The sequence below is a fragment of the Acanthopagrus latus genome, chromosome 3 (genome assembly GCF_904848185.1).
Source record: "Acanthopagrus latus isolate v.2019 chromosome 3, fAcaLat1.1, whole genome shotgun sequence".
Classification (NCBI taxonomy): domain Eukaryota; kingdom Metazoa; phylum Chordata; class Actinopteri; order Spariformes; family Sparidae; genus Acanthopagrus; species Acanthopagrus latus.
Genome location: NC_051041.1, coordinates 15,860,291 through 15,882,068, shown reverse-complemented (window position 1 = coordinate 15,882,068; position 21,778 = coordinate 15,860,291). Strand labels below are relative to the sequence as shown.

Below are 21,778 nucleotides of genomic sequence, written 5' to 3'. Positions count from 1 at the left end.
AGGAGGGTAAAGCCAATCTGAGAGTTCCATGGCTTGACTTGGCATACACATTCGGATCCGTCCCCCATGACCTCGTCAACACAGCCAAGGAACACTACCATATCCCCCATCACTTCAGGGCGTTAATCAGCTACTTCAGAGGATTCAAGTTGCAATTTAAGAATGGCGTTCTCACCACTCACTGGCAGGATGTGGAAAAGGGAATTGTGCGATATCCCCCCCATGTACAGCAAGTGTGTCAGGACCTGGTCCAACACCAGGACAAAGGGTGTCAAGCCTGGCTATTTTCCATCAAAATGCAAACGGCTGCAACAGGTTTCCGGCACAGTCTGTGTGGATCATGTTCACAGCTCTGGAAACAGCAGGGAGGGCGAGGAAGGCATCTTTGTTGCAGGTTGGGGGAAGGAACCGAGAGAGCCTTGTGTTGGCTTTGGAACAGGAGGGAGGAGTTGAGCTTGAAGCCGGAAGAAGATGGTCAGTGACCAGCCATCGCTGGAGGACGTTGTGGTTCAGGGTTGAAATGTCCAAGGAAGTGGTTGCTTCCTGGCCTGAAGCTGCAGTGTGTGACTGAAGGAGTAAGTCTCTACTGTAGATGTATCTGTATGAGGGTTCACACTTAACTATTGATGTCTCAACTGACAGAAAAGATACAGCAGTAAGCAGGCTCACTTAAACAATGGTAATCGGCTGACAGGGTAAAGAGAGGTATTTGAGGGATCCTGTTAGATCTGGGTGAGACCTGGGGCTCAATCCGTCACACGACCAGAGCGTATCAATTAAATGATAATAAAAGTAAAGCAAACAGAGAAAGAAGAATTAAGCAAAATGTCTTTATTTGGTTTCAGGCATGTTGGCATGTGATCAGTGAAGGAGAAAAAGCAGAGGTGAGTCCAGACACTGACACTGAGAGCAGACTGCAGTCACACAGAGACCAAGCTGTGGGGAGGAACTTCAAACTATTCAAACTATCTCACTTTCATAATTAAGCCCTGCAATGCTTATGTTTATTTGACCTTTCTCTGAATTTATGTTTATTCTATTTCCCTTAATGTACATTTTAATAGGTAATGTGGTCCATCAGTAGCTATCAACAGAAACAAAACTTTTGTGGACACTTTTTTAATCAGTTTCCTAATTGACAATAAATACATTAGTATTTTCTTATGAGTCTCACTGTGTCTATGGGAATGTGCTGATGTTGTCTTGTAATTCCTTTCACAACTTAACGACTAACAGCCAACTAAATAAATAAATAAATAACATTAAAGGGTCAGTTCAAACAAATTGCAAAAAACAATCTCCCTCTCATCCATTTTTCTTTCAGGTGGTACAATCATGCTAGAAATACAACTGCCGTTGAATTGTTGTAATGGGATACAAAACTCCAACGTAGTTTTAAAGAAGTGCAAGGACAGACTAGTAATGCCACTAATAAAGTAATATGTACATAATAGATAACATCAGACAGCATAAGCTACTGATTATAGCAGACTGCAGCAGGAAATGTATACTGAGTTTTTTTTTGTCCTTTGTGAGAGCTGACCCCATTAGAAATAGAGTTTTTGAGACTATATTACCCTAACATGTAAAATAAATGTACTGTTGAAACCTTCCACGTCACATCTTGGTCTTTGTTCCTAACTGCAGCTTACCTCCAGTCAGTCCTGACCTCCAAACCTTTTCATTCTGGCCAAAGACCGAGGATAGGAGCTCAGTCAGAACAGGTTAAAGCTTTAGGTTTCAGTTGGAAAGCTGAGAAAACAGAGAAGCACTTATAATCATTAAAGCATTGTTTCTCATTGGTACTAGCAGCCAGCTTCTACATTCCTACATTTTTTTCCCTTCTTTTTGTAGTTATTTTTCTTCTAGTTGATGGCTCTTTAGGGCAGATCGTGAGTTTGGCTTCAAACATTTTCAAGCCTTAAATTTTCTGTCTCTGGAAAAACTCACATAATTTGCTTAAAGACCAACACAAAGTCATTCTAACAATCATTTTCATCATCACACATGTAACAAAAAAGAAAACATCTGAACTCATCATAATTAACGTTATGAGATCTAATAATAATAGTAATAGCAATAATAAACTTTCAAAAGAAGCAAACTTTTGGCAACTTTTTTCCTGAACACAGCAGGAAGAACGAAAGACTCAAATGAAAAGAGGCAGAGAAACGACTCGTTCCAAACAGAAGCAACAAATGCTTTCCATTTTCAAAACAAGTTAAACCGCTACACACTTCATACTACAAAAACACATGGACTTTTTAGCTCTTCCATATCAAATACACTTTTTGGTATCACCTTGGTTTATCAGCTTTCAGTTGTGTAAGAGAGGAGATGAAGGGAGAGGCCCTTCTTTTTTTTTATACCGCTCTGCTTTGAATAATCCTTTAACACTCATTCAGTGTGATGGACGTAAACCTTGAGGACATAAAAGCTTGAGGCAACACACACTTTTGGATCAAGCTATAATTCTTTTTGTGTTATAAGAGGTAATAGGATGCAAAGCTTTGGTTTAAACCCTGGTTAAAAACATTTCCCCCCAATCTAATCCATCTAACATCTGGCTTTGTGTGCAATGTGAATGTATATTTTCAGGATTTACCCCTGGGTCGGTTGACCCTGCAGCAGTCTGGTGGATGTTGGTTTGGTTTGTTTGTTCAGTTGACAACATCATGACGTGTCTTTACTTGTAGATGAGAAGGAGACACAACCTTGTAAACTAACTTTTGGTTGTTGAAAAATGTCTGAGGCTCATTTAGTGTTCTTTGTTCTGTGTTCTGGCTATTAACGTCAGTGCTAAAATGGTGACATTACAAATGCACTTTATAATATAATAACCATCAAAAGTGAATTTAACTTTAGTTCACAGCTATTTCACTGCTAACAAACCATGAATTAAGACATTATAAAGGTTTATAAACACCAGCTGCAACTTTATAGTAAACAACTGCTTAATACATTTTTTAAAGCACGTCATTGTTTACAGTGAAACAACTATTAACTGAAGTTTAATTAAATATATTCAGCATTTATGATTACTATGTGTTCTTCACAATGCTGGTGCAGATTTTATTTTCATAAGAGAAAAATACTTCAGCTTTAGTTTGGTTGTGTTCTTCGTGGTTCCTGCTTAAAGCTGCTGCCCTCAAGGTTCACCTGCTGTTTTCACATTTATTTATTATCACATTCACAAGCATGTTTCTGTGCTTTGGTGCTGAGGTGTAAAGGTAGAGAGTATGAATGTTAAAAATGTAGAGGTATTTGGTCACATATTTCTTTACAATAGCTAAATATTTGGCAAGAATTCAACTACTTTAAAAAAATGAAGCAAGTATTCTTATAATATTGACATAAAAAAGTCTTTCAAAATATCTGACATCTTCATTTGGTCACTCTTTCTAAATCAAATGTTAAATTCAACAAAATAGAGTTCCATGTTGGAGGGGTTAACCTGCAATGACTTCCAAACAAAAGGACATGAAATATATTCTTTCAAAAATGGTAATGAAATCATGAGAAAAATCTTTTTGGCTTGGGTTCAGTTAAAGCACTTTACACGCAGGGGACCCTCTCGAACAGGAACAATCCAAAATTGTAAGTAAATGTAGTCTCTCTTGAAATAAGGTTTAAAAGAAAAATAAAGAAAACCATCAAAATGTTTACATCTTTGGGTGTCATTCAGCTTGGTTTTCATGGAAGAACTTTTTGGATAGGCTGACACGGTGAGCCACAAGCCTTGTCCGTGGCTTCAGGCTTCAAGTTTCACCTCAAAAACTTCTTTAGCTGCCAACTCAGTGTCGTTGAGGCTCAGGATGACCAATTTGGCATCTGGAGAGTTAACCTGGCAGCAGTCATCTTTTGGTTTGTCTTCAGTATGCCATCAGGTGTAAAGATCAAACAAGTATCCTGTACTCGTTTTCTTTGTCAGACATCAGAAAAGAATCGAATGCATGGCTCAGAGGTTCGCAAAGCACTCAACTCTTTGAGGTTCATATTTTCCATGAGCCTCCAACTCTGCATAATATGTCTTTGGAGGTGGACACTTGTGGGCATCTGAAGGCCATGGGTAACCACTTCATGGAGCAACAGTATCGAAGAGGAAACACTTCATGGCCTTCATGATATCTTCTGACATCAAATCAGAAACAGGAGGTGACAGGAGGCTGTTAAGGCTCTTGTTGATCATCTCTGGTACGGTAAGGCTTGTGTTTGGCAGTGGGGTTCAGGCTCTGCCACAGTTGCGCTCTCCATGGTAGTCATCCTGGCAAGCACTCTCCGAACTGGCCCGGTTGGCAGCTGGCACGGTACACTGGCACTAGCACTGGTCAAGGAAGCAGTTGCTCTGGGGAAAGGGTTTCAGGGCATTTTTTTTTTTTGGTTGAGGTAGGCTAGCACAAGCAGCATCATCAGGCTAACAGTGGCCTAACTCTATGGCTCAGACATTCTTGTCAGACTGAGGTAGCTTTCTTTGGCGGTGTGTAGCTTCTGGGTGAGGAAGAGTGGCGCAAATAATGACTGTCTGCATGGTTCTTCTAAATGGCTTGTACGGTTATAGACAATCATTTCTAATCAGACTCTCACGTCTGTAAGGCGTTCGCAAAAGGCCGCTATGTTTCTTTCCTTTTTTATTGCAGAGGAACTGAAGGCAAAGGCAATTGTGTGTCACAACAGACTGAATGGAAGGTTCCAGTTCGGTGAAAATATTTGGCACAATTTGTGTTTCGGGACCGCAGTGCACCCCTTCATATGTCACCTTCCCAGAGGGGATCTGAGAAATAGAATATTTTGGTTATGGATCAGACTCCCACTGGAGAAGTGACATGAGTGGACACACAGAAATAATTTTCCACACGCACATAAATAAATGTGCATGTAATAAAGGCAATATGCTTTGGTTTGAGGTAGGGCTGAAGGATAGGGGAGGGGTGGTGTTCTGTCACAGAATGGTGGAGGCTATTTTTCCGGGTTATTTGCAGCAGTTTTTGGGGTGTTGACTCCCATCAAAGAGCACGGGAGGTGCTCATTGATGGGAGGCTATCAGACTACTGGAGGAGAGAACAGGGATGTGGGTGTTGACATTATTGACCAGCGTTAGCCAGTGACTGTGCCAGGCAAACCTGACCGATGCTGCTCAATGATGACCTGGCACTGCGCTGGAGAGACAGCCTGCACACGAGAGGAGTCACCACAACAGGGACAGAGAGGAGACAGGACAGAAGAAAGACAAGTAATCAGAAATTGTTCAAGGATAGAATTATATGACTTAAAGTACAAAGCAGTATTATAAGACGAGGCTAGCCAGTCAACGCTGTTCACACTCTGTTTATGATCTTGCATACCGCACCTTTAAAAGGCAGTCTCCAGGCTTTCCCTGATTTAGATGTCACTTTGGCAATTTCTTACTGTGAATTTTACTTTTGACATAACCAAACTTCAAAGAGACATCCTAGTTTGTTCTGTAGTCATCTAATTTTGTGACGTTATATTCATTTTTCTTGGCTTTGCAGCCACAGAATAGGTCTCATCAGTGTATCATACAACTGATTGATGAATAACAGCATCAGCCTTCTTGTAGTACATCAGTTGGTCATCACTTGCCAAGAAACAGAGTAACAGATGGATTAATTCCATGTTTTGGCAGCTGCAGTTATTGGAATTTGAATCCTTAAAGGTGACCGATGCTGACTGCAGTTCTAAATGTTAAGGCCAAAAGTACAAACAAACCAACATCAGATCTGTATTGTCAGGGACATTTGTCTTTTATCTGATTAACCAAAGGTCAGTATGTTTAATTAAATAGAATACTTTGTTTCAAGTGACTACAAAAAGACACACATCTACGGCTGCACTGAAACTGTACTTGACAGTAATCCTGTACTACATGAAAGCTGTGAGCAGCACATGACTACCTGAGGCAAGGGTTCCACACTGGGCTGGTTCACTGCTTCTTTAGAGATGCCATTGTGTCTGGTGTTGTCCCTGGGTACAGACCAGCTGTCCTGAGTCCCTTTACTGCAAAGCAAACTGTAACAGATTCCAGCTATGAGAGCACATTCTGCAGAACTTGACATTAACATCGCTAAGGAGCGATTCATGAAGGAGCAGTCCTGTGGATCAGCGAACTAACCTGGTCCAGGTTTTTTTTTTTTTTTTTTTATCATGATACACAAGTCATTGAATTATAATTGAACAAGAATTATTGACAGTATATAATATCAAAAGGAAAACTCTGCACAGTTTAATGAGACTTACCTGCGACGGTATCCAAACATGAGGAAGAGAACACAGAAGATGATGCAGGCGGTGCCGATATGGATGCCAATGACGATGCTGCCCAGAGAGGCCTCTCCATCCCTGCACTGACACATGCTCTTTTCACCTGGAAACAAACACAGACCTGATGAGACGCAGCCTGAGGATGGAGAAAATCAAAAAGCGGAGCATATACATGTGGTCCCTTTGCTCACTATTTTACATACTGCTGATATCACAGTCTTACATCAGAAAGAGATCTTCCATCGTGTGCCATGAGTCTATTTGTACTTTGCTGCACATATAATGTATCCAAAAAGCAATCAGCTTCTGTTATGATGACATTTCTCTATAAGGATGAGCCCAGAAGAAATGAAACTGTTCAGCCATTATTTCCTATGCAATGTCCCTGGCACCTCTGTCTATAAGTCTGCTGTGGAGTTAAAACAAATGATTGGGATGTTAGACATCTGATGTCTTACAGCTTTTAGCATTAATGGGCTTACATTTCTGTAGTGCCTCTTTTGTCTACTGACCACTCGCATTGCAACCATTGCTCATTAGGGTTAAAAGTTGAGAAATACATTTGGGAAATGTGGGATTCCTCATTAACATGTACTCAGAAGAGCTGCTGACAGCTGTTCCAGGACAGGTTGTGAACATACTAACCTGTGCTTGAGTCACTCGTGCCTTCCTCGGCCAATGATACCAGTCTCTTGGAGCAGTCACTCTCCCCATTTCCATTGTAGGCCACCAGTTTGACTTCATACACTGCCCCCGGTTCTGAAACAGAGAGACCCACACAGTCAGCTGTTTTTAAATGACTCGTGTCTTCACTTCACTGCTGAGGATGTGTGTTCTTCTTGAAGTATAATCACACTCATATTCACTCTCCCACACATCCTGCACCTGGGTTATTGTATTGGTTGATTAGCTTTCTGACTGATAATCTCCAAGTAGATCCATTTTAGTCTGCTGGTGATTGTATTTCATGCTGTGAATCGAGCCGTCTCAATCAGTAAATGGCACCAACCTGCTTTAACAGCCTTTTCTCAAAACGCTAACTGTTTGACTGAGACCTGATGTGTACGTCGAACCCTGACTAACATCCAGAGCTGTCAGCTAAATAGCTAATTAACATGCAACAGACACACTGCTGCACCAAACATGATTATTATTGACAGCACGGTGAGGTAAACATACTTTAAGGAGTAGATGTTCACTTATAATAGACAGACCAACTGATTCAGTTACAGCTTTAGGCTCATTCATCTGAAACAGTCTGCCTTTATTTATATTGCAGCTTAAGCTTTCGCCTGAATTATTTCCTGAGTTATTTTACATCATCGTGTCAGAAGTAAAACTGGAAATGCTTTATTTTACAGGTCTGTAGTTTCTTTAGTTTTTGTGTAATTTTGCACTATTCATATAGAGTGGGTGTATCACATTGTGTGATCTGAAGCAGTTCTTGATTTTAAAAAGAAGTTAAAAAGAACTGCTTCTACTTAAATGTGCAGTATGTAAGATATCTAGTTTAAAAAACATCAGGTTAGAGCAATCATAATAATCAATAAATGATCCATCTCACTATCCTCAGGACTATACAAACAAAAGTAACAGTATAATATTTGATTTCTCAAATGATTGTGATTTAACTGGATATGTCTTGTTATCTCTAGACTGTCTTTGCTTAAGTCAAAACCCTTCTTATAGGGGGAATGGAATAAAGACGCACACACACACACACACACACACACACACACACACACACACACACACACACACACACACACACACACACACACACACACACACACACACACACACACACACTCACCCAGCTTGGTGATGGTATGGGCGTTGATGTCACAGGACAGCTGGATTGGCCCCTGGAAGGCGGCACTGGGGACCCTGCGGTAGGACAGTCTGAAGCCCTCAGCCTTGCCAGCCTTACTGGGGAGCTCCCATAGAACCTGCACACTGGTGGAGTTCACCACCTTGGTGAAGAAGGTGGGAGGGCTTGGTACTGGATGGAGAGACAGAGAGAGGAGAGCAATGAGAGACAAGCTGATAGATTAGGCAGACTACTACTAAACAAAACTGTTGAGTATCTTCAGATATCCTTTTTATATTATTTAATTCCCACAGATTCAACATTACTTCTCCATGTGTTCTTATGTCCAATATTACAGTGAATACACAGACATAAATAGACTCCCCATTGCCTCTACAGTGTTTCATGTTCTTACCGCCCCCTAATGTTGTAGCCAGCACAGTGGAAGACTGCTGGCTTGCCCCCATGGGAGAGTAGGCCTTAAGGTACAGGGAGTAGGTGGTGGCTGGCTCCAGGTTGGTCACATCATGTTGGAAGGAGCCTTTGCTGATGGCTTCCTGCAGCTCCAGACTGTCAGGCTCTGAATCACACACACACACACACACACACACACACATTATTATTATTATTATTATTATCATTATTATTATTCCTATAACCTAGTTTGTATAGCTACTGTCACTCTACAGCAGACTCTTGCTGTGTGTGTATGTTGACACTCACCTCCTATCTTGCGGATGTGCAGGACATATCCGATGATGCCGTCGGTGACGTCGGCAGGCGGCTCGGTCCATGTGATCTGCAGGGCGTTGGCGGACAGCACGCTAGCTGTGAGCCCCTCTGGGGTGGCAGGCAGGTCTTTAGCCTGGGCTACAGCCAGACGGGCGCTGGCCTGGTTGGTGCCTGCACTGTTCTCAGCGATGCACTGGTAGATGGCCTCATCCTCTGAGCTGATACGGGTCAGAGCCAGAGTGCTGCACAGACAACACACAGCTGCATTAGTTCACTGCTAGTCACATCTACTTGACAGCAGAATACAAAGACTGCACAAATGTAGAATAACATGTAGGGTTACTGTGGCAACATCAACACTGATCGCATAACTAAAACTGGCACTGTGACTTCACCTACTATACTCATGTTACCTGTGCCACCAGAACACATACCAACTATGTAACCTGCACTCCCAGATTTTCATGGGTCATCAAGTTTAAATTTAAACTTTATAACTTTGTTCATCCCATCAGGGACAAAGAAGAGGAAGAAAACAAAATGACAAGTGGTCTCTGCTGCTCAGTTCTTGACCAGGTCCTGCAAAAGTTCTCACGTGACCTGGACTGAGATTGCACTTCACTTGCTCTCCATCAAATACAAAAATCCAATTCAAAGTTCTTGTGATCACTTGACGAGCTCGGCATGGTCAGGCACTTGCCACAGTCAGAGATCTGCTGGGTCCCTGGGTCTCCTACAGGTATTCAAGGTCCTCTGATCAGGGTTCAGTTCCTCAATCTAGGCTTAAACCAAAGACTTAAGATCTGTGAAACGTATGAAAAAAAAAAGCCTCTGCTAAATGCCCTAAATGTAAATTTAAATATTTATTTGATCAGATATCATACATCATAAATGTACAGCACAGATACCATTTATTATTCTGATAGACTGATGTAGTTTATTTAATTTGACATCACTGTTAGATCATTGTCCACACATTGACGGGCTCAGAATCTCCATACACTGCACAGTGCTGCCACCATGTGGTGTAACTGTTACATGCAGGCTGAAAAAGGCTCTGCTGCAGAGGGTACGTCCACATAGATAACAGAAACCTGCAAATAAGAATGCTGCTGCAGCAGAGAAAATCTGAGCCTGTCCTCTCTGATACTTGTGCTGTTATAACAGATCTTGCCTTATTTTAAGCTTCTGCCATATCTGTTGCCTACTTTTTGTATTATTTGAATATAACTGTCAGCTACAATTTGCTTGCTTTTAACCACACTGTCATAAACAGCAACACTGAGCACATACAGTGCTTCTGCATCCTTATATGCTTCTCGAGGCCCAAAAAGCAGACAGTCAATGTTGATTCAAACTTGTTTTCATTAAAAGTGTTTGTTTAAAAGTTTAGCGATTTTTTTTAATTTTTTTTTTTTTTTAACAATAATCCACCCTGTGAGCACAGAGATACAGTTAAATGAATACTTGACAGCGTTTCACTACTGTCACACACACACACACACACACACACACACACACACACACACACACCTGTTGTTATTGGTCAGCTTGACGTTGTGGCCAGGCATCAGGACCTTGCCATTCTTCAGCCAGATGAGGTGTGGCTCAGGAACGCCCTGGGCCACACAGGTGAACACAGCACTGCCCCCTGTTGGTTTGGACACAGACTGCGGCCACTGGAGGAACTCTGGGGGAGCTGAGGAGGACCAGAGAGAGACGTTAAACAAGGTGAGACAACAATATGAAAGAAAAGTATAGAACTGACTTCTTTTGGCCAAACACAGCTGACAGACACTGACAAGTCAGAACAATGAGCGAACTTCGACATAGACCTGAGTTCTGTATTTGGGCAGGATAAAAAATACACCATACCCTCTAAAATAACAGATTGATATCTGACAGAAAAATGGTTTAATCTTGATTAGCTAACCATGACACAGTACTGAACAGGCAAAATTCAAAGCAGAACTGAACAGTGGTACAGAACACGGTTATGCGTGGAGACATAAATTGGAGGTATTTGTACTACAAGATAACACAAAAAATGATCCACTTCTTCTTGTTCCTCTAAGTGTGATGTGAAAATACCTAAACGTCATGACCGCATTCCAAGATCTCAACTGTTAATTTGGATGATCGCAACGTTCTTATCAAGATGGTCTGGACTGTGTTTTAGAGGCTTTTTAACAGGACCAGAATAAATACCCTGAGAAAAAGTCAGTAAAAATACAGTCAAATGGACACATACTACAGAGATCCCCTAATGTGAGAAGCTTTCTCAGGCCATTAAGAAATACATATTATGGAAGATTTAATGTGTGACTAAATCTGTCTGTGCTTGAACTTCATATGTCAAGGCTGTCTCTCTAAACCCCAGAGAATAATCAGGTCCCTTCACACACACACACACACACATACACACACACACACGCACACACACACAGCCAGTCGTTGTCTGTCGGACAGATGCAGGGGGTCGGCTGCTCCTCCTGACACCCAGTTCAATATCACAGGCACAATGGACGTGCATATATATGTTTGGAGAAAGGCAGTGCTCCTTCTGCCCCGATGCCCCGCCCTGCTTCGGCCCACGCTCAGCATCTCATTGATCTTCCGACCTCAACGCCCACTGTGACCCCCACACCCCCAACCATCCACCTATGAGCTGAGGGGGATGTGTCAACAAAATGACCATTTCAATGAGGTCACATTCATCACTGTAGCTGGGGATTTGTCTTTCGTTGGTCAAGGCAGCAGCACTCAGTTCATCCCAGAGAACAGCAGGAAGTGGACATGGCAGCCTGTGTGTGGTTGTAACCTCACAGGAGAGGAAAGTTCAGTGTCATGGGCAAAGTGGAAAACATGTGACAGTAACACCAAGACCAACAGGCCAGACCAGAGTCCTGCTTTCATGAATCTCAGTTTGTGTTGGAGAGATATGTTATTCTGCATTAGTTTAAGCTAGCAGTCACTTATATTATTGGTTTAAAACCTTAAAATGAAACACAACTATGAATACCTGTCTCTGATTTGCTGAACACACCTGTACTGTTGCATGCTTTAGCTCATTTCCTATTACGATTTAAAAAAAAAGAATCAGTGGTAGGACCGTCACTCTACGGAAACGTTGCTTGTGTCACTTGATCTGTATCTTTTCCCACAAGCAGCAAGTTATTTCACTGATCAGAAAAATCAGAAAATCAGACTCTTTCACATCTGAAACTGGAACACTGCTGCAGATCGAGCTGTGCTGGGTTTTACTCAGCAAAGTTATCTTCTTTTTACCGGTTCAAACCATGGATCAGTGTTGCTGTGGTAACCTTCAGTTTATTATACCTTGTGCACTGATTTCGAACTATGTTTGACATGTCCTCATTTCTGAATCATTGAACATCTGCCCTCTCCAAAAAGTAAAACAAATTGTATCTTTTGTGGCCATGATGTTATCATCATCAGTTTGTAACGCAGATAGGTTATGCATGTTGGTTTGACTACAATGGATCAGTTTAAACTTGTTTTGCTTGACAGATGAAAATGAGTCCAGGCCTGAGAGGTGACAAACACATTCATACATGTGAAACACCACAGAAATGATCAGCAGTAATCTAAAGGACATGTCATTTGTGTTGAATGGACTGAGAAATGCAAACAGACCAAATCTGAGCAACTATTTCCTTCGTTGTCTCATAATGTTTCTCTGTGTCTCTCCCTCTCTCTCTCTTTTTCTCTCTGTTGATTTGATGTCTCGGGGGGGGAGAGGGTGGGGGCGGCAGAGCTGTCCACCCCTTCATCTGTTCAGCTGTCCCAGCTTCATGTTAGAAAGTGTCAGCTGTCCTCAGCTGACCATTCATCAGTCGATCCATACTTGGTATTGATCAGTGATTCTGTTGACCTTGAGTTTCACCGTGCCTCATACCTCAGCTCATTATGTTCACTCCCTTTTGTTTTCAGCCTGTTTGGGGGGGTTACACACGTCTGACAGGCACTGAGCAGAACTAGATTTACACTTGAGCCAACATTATATTTTGGCAAAAGTCAAAACACGAGCAGTAGATGTATTTAAGTACTAACAAGTGAATGGAGCTCAGAGGAACGGTATCTTCCACAGGTTCTGAACATCACTGCAATAAGATGCAAAGGGTATCTTAAAGGGTAATGCTTGTGATTAGTTTTTTTTTGTCATCTGATTTCATAATCACTTCTTTGGACATCACTTCGAAAAGACGTGTGTGTAATCCGGCACTGAATCTAAGGAAACTGAGAGAGGTGTACCAACCTTATTAAGGTGTGTAACACTTGCAGCTTCAGCTACACACTATATGTTTCTTTGATTTGGAACTCAAGAGCTTTTGCTTTTGAAGAAAAATATACTAATGGTTTGATTCAACCTAGGCCTAATGTGAAGCTACATCTCTAAGAATGAAAATATTTCCGTCAAACTGATATTTTAAAAGTGCACTCCTAGCAACTATTGTGTTATTATGTTTGGTCAAAATACTGCAGGAAACATCATCATATGCAGTTATATGTGTGGGATATTTGTATTTGTTGACACATTTGGACTCAGTGTGTGAAATGTGGGAAAGACGTCAGTGCTGATGTTCATTTAAAATGTGAGAAGTGAAGTGAAACCCTTCACTGTGGAGGGATCTGCATGATAAAAGATCTGCAGCTAATCCCGTCTGGAAAACGTTGACAAAAATGAGGAGGAGGAAAGAGGAGAGGGAGGGAGGGAATATATAATGCACCAATTCTTCAAAATGGCTGGCCATCCTTTGTGTCTCTTCACATGGTGACACCCTGGTTGCCCTCACCCCTCCGTCGGGATGCTATCCATCTTCCAGCCCTCCCTAATTAACCCTGAGACCACACCTCCTCTCTCCTTCCACCTCCCTATCTGGCCATCCTGACTGCGCTGCCTCCTCCCTCGATCCAACTGTTTTCACAAACACATGCCCTGAATCCTTCTGTTGGGGTCAGGGGTCAGAGCTCTGAGGGTGCAGGTCATTCCTCAACCCCTTCCCCTCCCCTTGCACCCCGCTCCTGCACCTTGCACCCTGCATTGGCCACCTACTTGGGCTCCACTTTTTTTGTCTGCATGTTGTCCTCTTTGTCCATTCAGCCTGACCATGACCGCAGACACATGCACAGACCGACTGTGTGAAAGTTCAGACCTCTGCTAACCTTCACACTCTAAACACGAGCAGCAGCCGGCCTCACTGATCCACACTGAACTTGACATCAGCTGAACAATGAGGACGTTTCTGCACATCTGAACCTGAGCTGAGCTTGAATGGATTACGATTAGGGACAAAGCAAATGTGTTCCAGGGTATTATAAACGATATAAAGATTTATCTATATAGAGATATGAAAAGGGGCAATACAAACACTCCAAATGAAATAAAAGGCTCAAAACTTGGAATTGAATATTACAAAGCCGTTATTGTAGTGGATGATTCATTCAAAGGCTTCATCAGGCTTTTTTTGGTTGTTTGGAGCCCTGATGAAGACAGAGTGATCAAAATATGTTTGGCTTTAAATGATTTATCCACAATAATAAAGGGTTTTTAAGACTGATCTCCTCATTTTAATACTTTTCACATCTATGGATAATGTGGATTGTCCCTCGTTTTTGAACAACTCTTCAGACACAACTCTAATCTACACTGTATTACACAGAGCAGTCATATCAGTCAAATGTATATCAAATAGAATCAATTTAAAAAAAAAAAACTGTTCTGTGGCACTACTGGTAGAAAAAGGGTCAGTTTCTATGGCTGTATATCACTCTTAGAAACTAAAATATATGTTAGTGAATCTGTCGAATAAATGCGTAAGATCTGTAAAACACCATATTGATGAATGTAAATGTTCCTGTTGAATGCTATAGGATCCATGCATGTGTTAACTTCACTGTCAAACACAGTGTGGGAACTTCGAATGCTTTATTTTGAATATCTTTCCACTATGAATGTCTTTATGTGCAGACATTTTATTGTTACATCCTCAGTTTTTTTTTTTTTGAGACTTGACACTTTGAGACTTTTTTTTTGAGAATTTGAGACTGCAGAAGCAATCGAGATCACCAACTTGCTGACACATATATGACTCTCTAACTGCACAATTCAGGTAGTGAAAGACTGGTGCTCTTTGTTCTTTCTAAGCCCCCCAAACAGAGCAATTGATCAATAAATTAATGAATATATTAGAGATCAACCCCTTCTCCCCCCCTCTACACCAGAGGCTCTGCCAATCATTAGAAAAGACTGTCAAGGGAGAATATTGATTGATCTGGTCAAAGAGTCTGGCCCAACAGGAGCAGAGGGATGAATGAAGGAATAGCTGAATGATATGAATATAGATTCATGTCGGTGAGATTATAAGAAATCTAATGATGTGTGCTGATGATGATTAAATGAAATTATATTATAGCAGCAACATTTGTTCTCAGCCTACTGTCAGCGCTCTGAAGTTCAGCAAGTAGCTGAGCAAACATCGATAGGGACCTGGGGAGAAATCTGGGATCTGCCTGTTTTAGAATTACAAATATAAAAATATAACATCAACTTTGGAGGGGACAGGCATGCAGTCAGGGGACACCAGAAGCAGTGCTGTAACACTGATGTCACCAGAAAATGGGCTTTCAAATATTGAAAGCATTAATTACCACTTTCAGAGTTTGTTATATTAGGTTAGAGGAGCTACTACAAACAACTTTATATACAGTAATATATGATATGATATATATTCATATCTATGATAAAAGTGACACAAGTTGAATCTTAATCTTTAAAGTAAATCACAACCATATCTGTTGCATAAATTTCGTCAAAACTGCAATATTTCCCTCTGAGATGTGAAAGAACCCAGTCACTCCCTCACACTGCTCTGTCTGTGTGCACTTCTCTGGTGTATAACTGAGTATGTCTGTAATGTTCAATCGTTTCTGCACATATAATTTCAGTCCCATGACTTACATGAACACACATGACCTACAGAGGAAGCAGACATAATTCAAAATGTTACACTCTCAGAGCTTCCGCCTCGTGCACGTTAACAATCTGAGAGCTGAGCTGCTAATTGAGGCGGCCTCTAGACAGCCAATTAAAACACAGTTAATGATATCTGTGTATGGACATCTGCAGGGTGATGGATGAGTCCCCTGCCCCAAACACACACACACACACACACACACACACACACACACACACACACACACACACACACACACACACACACACACACACACTGGTGTCAGTGCTTAATTGTTAGAAAGGAAACTGAAGAGGTGTGCATGTGTGGGGAAGGTGGGGAGGGGTCACACCAGTGGTGTCACCGTGCACCTTATAGAAGGCCCATGTTCCCAGCCTCCACCACCCCCACTAAACAGCCAAGGGCAAAGGTGAGAAGAAAGGGTGGAGCTTTGCTATTGACCCTCTCCTGCCCCTCCCCTCACCCCCACCACCAGTTAATATGGACACACACACAGGGTCTATCATGGAGGTCTAGCAGGAGCCCGTACTAAACAAAGGCTGCCGCGATGTTGGCTGGAGAGGACATCTCTGTGTCAGATGTGTGCTCATTATATGACTTTTTACTGTATGTGTTTCTAAACAGTGTCCAAACTAATGATCTTGCTGATGATATTCCTGACTCTGTGGAACAGCATGTGAATCATACTTAAGGCAGATACAGAAAATTCGACTGAACAGTGATTTGAGATATAAATCATAGGAGACAAATTTGATCTTTGGCCAGCTAATCATACCTGTCTGAGAAGGCTGTTTAGCCATGCAGAAATCTGGACTCATAATCTCATTATGTTTAAGTTTCTGGTTATGGCCCTGTCTGTACTGGAAACAGAGAGATTGTAACTTTCCAGCTGGACACCGATGCAGATGCATCTGACATTGATATTTTGTTGGTTCAGCTTGTGGTGTGAATAACCAAATTTCAACGCCTCACAGGTTTTCATTTCCACGAAAACACTCAGCAGTCACGTTCTCACCTTGTACTACGAGTCGTCCGAGTGCAGTGCGCCTCATTCTGGTGCCAGGTCGATTAGCAGCACACACATACACACCAGAGTGCTGCAGGGACACATCTGAGATCATCAGATTCCCTGTCCCCAGAACCTGGATACCCTCCACCCCAATGGAGCGTCCGTCTGATGGACACATACACACACACAAACACAGAGATAAATAGAGAGACGCTTTGTGAAACAAAGTGAAAACATGCCACATGTTACTAAATTATCTTCCTCCTTTCACATCCAGTCTTTTATTATTTCCTTGTCGTACCTAGCCTGCTCCAGGAAACAATCGGCCTCGGGTTTCCTGTGGCAATGCACTCCAAGATGGCCGTCTGATGGACAGTGATGGTCAAGTTCTGGGGTCCTGACAGGATGACCGGCTCCTTGTAGATTCTGGGAGCTCCACCTGGAGGGATGAAAGAGGATAAGTTAATATGGTTGAGATGGCAGTGTAAAGATGCACAGATGATGAATGACTGTGTGTGAGCAGCTAGTAATTCAGTGTCCGAGTCAGTCCACAGGGAAAACTCTATAACCACTCTTGATCATTCATTTAATTTACTCCCACATTGTTTCTATTGTACTTTAAACAACTTCTAACCGTACCTATGAATTCCATTGATGAACACAATACAATAAACAAAAGCGATCAAAGAAAGAGACTTAGTCTTCATTTGGGTGTGATAACAAATGTTTCTCCGAGTTAAGGATTGCTGCTGGGACCTTGAGGGAACAACTCGCATTGTAAAAGCAAAATAATTCTGAGAGATACTGCAGTGATGAAGACAATCACATCTTCAGGAACATGGAAAAATGTCATATTTCATTCTTACAGTTCATACTATACATACAGTGCTGCTGTTCACTCCACAGAGGTATTTTCTCTAACTGCTACACGTCTGTACATACCAGTGATGTTGAGCATGGCCTCGTGGCTGAAGCGAGTGTTGGCAATGTTGACGGCAACACAGCGGAAAATGCCAGCATCTATCTGCCTCACGCCAGTCACCTGGAGAATCCCCTTTGGCAGTAGAGTGTATCTGGAGAGGAAGGAGAGATCAGGCTGCAGGTGAGCCACTGAGACTATAACAAATGTGTATAAAAAGAACAACAACTAGGTGGTCTTACATGAATCAGGGAACAATACCAGTTTCAAACATTCGCAATATACTGTATGTTGAGTTTGTCCAGCGGCGCATCTGTGTGTGGCTTTACCTGCTGTCGCCGCCATTGAGTGGTACTCTGTTTTTCTCCCAGGTGATGTTGGCCTCAGGTACTCCGTTGATCTCGCACTGGAAGCGAGCAACACCTCCCTCGTCCACAGACATGGACACTGGGTGTGTGTGGAACTTAGGAAGAGCTGAAGAGAAGACCACATGTGAAGATCAGATGTCATGGGGAAAAATTCTGGACACACACACACACACAAACACACACACACACACACACACACACACACACACACACACACACACAGGATTCCTAATGACCTGGTGGCCGTAATCAACAAAAATGTATACCATAGATGAGGTCTGCAAAATGAGAGAGCTGATGCTTTCTTTTGCCAACACATGGCAACTTGAAATAGCCATAATTCTCCAACATTACCCTTAAACCCATTTAATGGTATGGGTATGGGTATGTGTGTGTGTGTGTGTGTGTGTGCGTTCAGCCATGTATCCATGTACAGTAAAATGTAATTTATAGGTTTTCCATAATGAGAAGCTGAAGTGTTTCGGTGTGGCCTCCTAGCACAAAGGATTAGAAAGTCAGAGGGGGCTTTGGGTTGCCAAGTATGATGCCGAAGTGTTCACCATGTGAAGCATCATTTATATCAAACACTATGGGATGTTTTGACAGAGAAAAGGCGACTATCTGTGGGACATCCTCTGCTCCCTGTGCAGGTTTATGGCCCAGGGTGATGCAGGGATAAGGATATTAACATGCCTGAGAAAGACAGCAGGACTGGAGACAGTGTAGTCTTCACACTGAAAACACATTAATGAAGTCATTATCATGTGAATGACTGTGTTTGGATGGACATGCCCATAACACAAAGTTATAATGTAAATCATGTTTTAATAAAACTTGACCATGATTCTTTCTGGATATGATAACATCTTGTTCTCAAGTTTCACTGCTGTAATCACCTGGAGAGTGGCTGCTCTGGTATCTATGCCAACTGAGCAAGACATCGAGCCTCCAGAGCAATGTCAGATAATGAGTACCCCCCCCCATAAGGGTATGGCCTTGACAGTAGTGTCAAGCTCAGTATAGTCTTAAATTGATTATAGTCTGCCATAGTAGTAGAAATAGAGTAGTCTCAATGTATCTTATAGTATCTGATGGTCATTTTCTGGCAACAAAGTACCAAAAGTCCACAATAAAGTAAATAATTCAGAAATGTACATGTTATTTGTATACAGTGTACACTATGGCTCAAATGATTATCAGATCCAATATTCAACATTTTTTTAATTGTCAAAATCAGTGCTTTTCTTACTTCTGATAAAATTAATAAATTTAAAAATGAGCTGGTCTGGCTCTGATGCAGCAGGTAATCTGCAAAGTAACTAGTCAAATAAACGTAGTGGAGTAAATCTATCTCCAAAATGTTTTGGAGGAGTGAAAACCTAGGGTGGCAGGAAACGGAAATACTCAGTATGAAGTATGTGTTACATTTCATGATGGGCTATATAATTATGTAGGTTAGTTAACAAGCTTGGTGGCTGTCAGGGATCATTACAATCAGGCCCATACCTACCTTTGAGGAGGGAATATCTTAGATTCAGTCAAAAGCTAGACCACATGCTGGACATTATGTTGGTTGTATTTTTAGGCTCCCAATGTTTTTTATTTGACTTCTTTCAGGCCATTACTTAGTCAAGTAATATATCCATGATTTCAAGACCAGAAATCAGCTGGCAAAATGGAGAAGGCTGAGATTTACAAAAAATATGGATTAATAGTTAACTAAATAATGCAATATGGAGAATACGATGCCATTCTTCTTTGTGTCCCTGGTTTCCCTCTGAACTCATTTCAACTCTAAGAAAGTTGCTCTCCTCAAGAAAGAATAGGACATTCAGTCACATTATTTCTTCTTGTGTCAGAGTAACACCACTGTTCCACAGCACATGTCAGTGCATAAAAAGTATAGACTGTGACAGGTTTGTGCTGTGTTGCAATGTCAAACACTTACATGCCAACAGGACTTTGGCCTTGCGGCTGACCAGCATGCCGTAGCGATTCTGGGCGGCACAGTCGTACTCGCCAATATCCCCGTCACTGCCCTCTCTGCGTTTCTGGAAGCTCTGGATGAAAAGGGTTCCGTTTGCCAGCACCCGAACCCGCGGGCCCGTGGGTAAAGACACCCCGTTTTTGCGCCACGTAACCATGATCGGCTCCTCACCCTGCACCCGACAGTCCAGCAAGAGCGGCCGTTCCCTCACTGCGATCACATCGCTGGGCTCCAGCAGGAAAGAAAGCTCTGAGGCCACACAGCAACCTACAGGCAGAGGAAGACAAACATGTTAGAGGAGAGAAAGGCTGCATGGATATTCATCTGCCTGCTGAAATGATAATTTGTTGTACTATCAAGAGGAACATTCAAACTGGAAATATAATCAGCTTTATCTAACCCCAACATAGGTAGCATTGGGGAAGTTATGGAAGACCTTATAAAGGCCAAGAACCTTGAGTTCTGATGTGAACGGGACCTGAAGAAATGAGGCACTGGATATCCTGATATGCTGACACACAACCTTTGGGAATACCACATACACTACACAACAGTCAGCGATCAAAATCATGTGAATAAACCAAGGTGAAAATTTGCTTCTCCTTCACTCCAAACATTCCCTCAGTTTCAGCAAATCTCAAGCCATTTAGAACATTTAGCTCACCACAAGTTATTGCACTGCCATAGGGTGTGTATGGGAAAGCATCCTTGAACTGCAGTGATTAGAAAAAGGTCACAGGAAACTAATGGTTGATGGTAGAAAATTCCACCTAGTTTTCGTCTCAAACACACAAACATACCACGGTTCTGGAAACAACAGCAAAGGGGAGGCTTCTCTGCCGGTCACCTCGCCTCAGGGAACCCTTCCAAATGGGCCAAAAAAGCTCCCTCAACACCAAAAACTATTTCATTTGATTGATGGTGCATTTAGCTTTGCTGCCTGTAACGCTTTTACTGAAGACGAGCCACAATAGAGACTGAATGCCACTGAGCCAACCAGCCAGAGAGGGCAACAACAATACCCGTGCCGGGGAGGAGAACACTGGCAAGGGTTGCAGGGGTCAAGTTAGGAGCGCTCCCATTGAAGCAGGGGCCAAATGTGACAATAGTGTTGTGACTATGCTTATTTGCACCCAGCCCACAGTAACCTCTGTAAAAACTCCCGTCAGCCACCCTACACCCAAGGGCACCATCTGCCCCTTCTTATGCATCCCCTCCAACCCCCCCGACACTTCCCATCCTTTCAGATCCATCTCGGAGGTGACTTTCCCATGCCACCAGCGCTCTCCTCGCCACCCTGGTCCCCTCTTCTCCATGACCTTGGTGACATTCTCAGTCTCCCCCATCTTTTTTGGTGTTAATATTCTCATATGCAAACAGCCTTGAACCCTTGTATAGTCCGCTTTCCATCCCAGCTGTGAAGCAAGAACAATTGGAGTTGCACTTGAACCTGCATAATGCCATATCAGTGACACTATGGGGTCTTGCATCTGTTCAGCCATTATGCCCTTTCCTTCAACTCAGCCAACAGCTATAGAACAACATTTATTGTCATCCAGCTGCTATCAAGCATCACATCCCACACACAGCAGCCTGCAGCTGAACTTGACTTTGGACTGGCTTGAGTGTATTTCCGTCTCAGTGAAGTTCATTTACACTCTCAAGGCCAGCTGTTG

At 42.3% G+C, this 21,778-nt stretch overlaps 1 protein-coding gene across 1 annotated transcript; it reads right to left on the bottom strand.

The window, feature by feature from the left end:
- Nucleotides 1-816: 816 nt before the first annotated feature.
- On the bottom strand, nucleotides 817-21,448 carry si:ch211-57n23.4 (immunoglobulin superfamily DCC subclass member 3). The gene is made up of 14 exons (XM_037093418.1): nucleotides 21,283-21,448; nucleotides 20,064-20,369; nucleotides 18,077-18,221; nucleotides 17,771-17,901; nucleotides 17,130-17,267; nucleotides 16,835-16,993; nucleotides 10,355-10,520; nucleotides 8,813-9,063; nucleotides 8,505-8,669; nucleotides 8,093-8,281; nucleotides 6,925-7,038; nucleotides 6,256-6,382; nucleotides 5,913-6,027; nucleotides 817-5,169 (listed from the first exon to the last, which is right to left on the bottom strand). The coding sequence occupies exons 1-14, from the start codon at nucleotides 21,446-21,448 to the stop codon at nucleotides 5,095-5,097; spliced, it is 2,247 nt and encodes a 748-aa protein (XP_036949313.1). The 3' UTR covers nucleotides 817-5,094.
- Nucleotides 21,449-21,778: the final 330 nt, after the last annotated feature.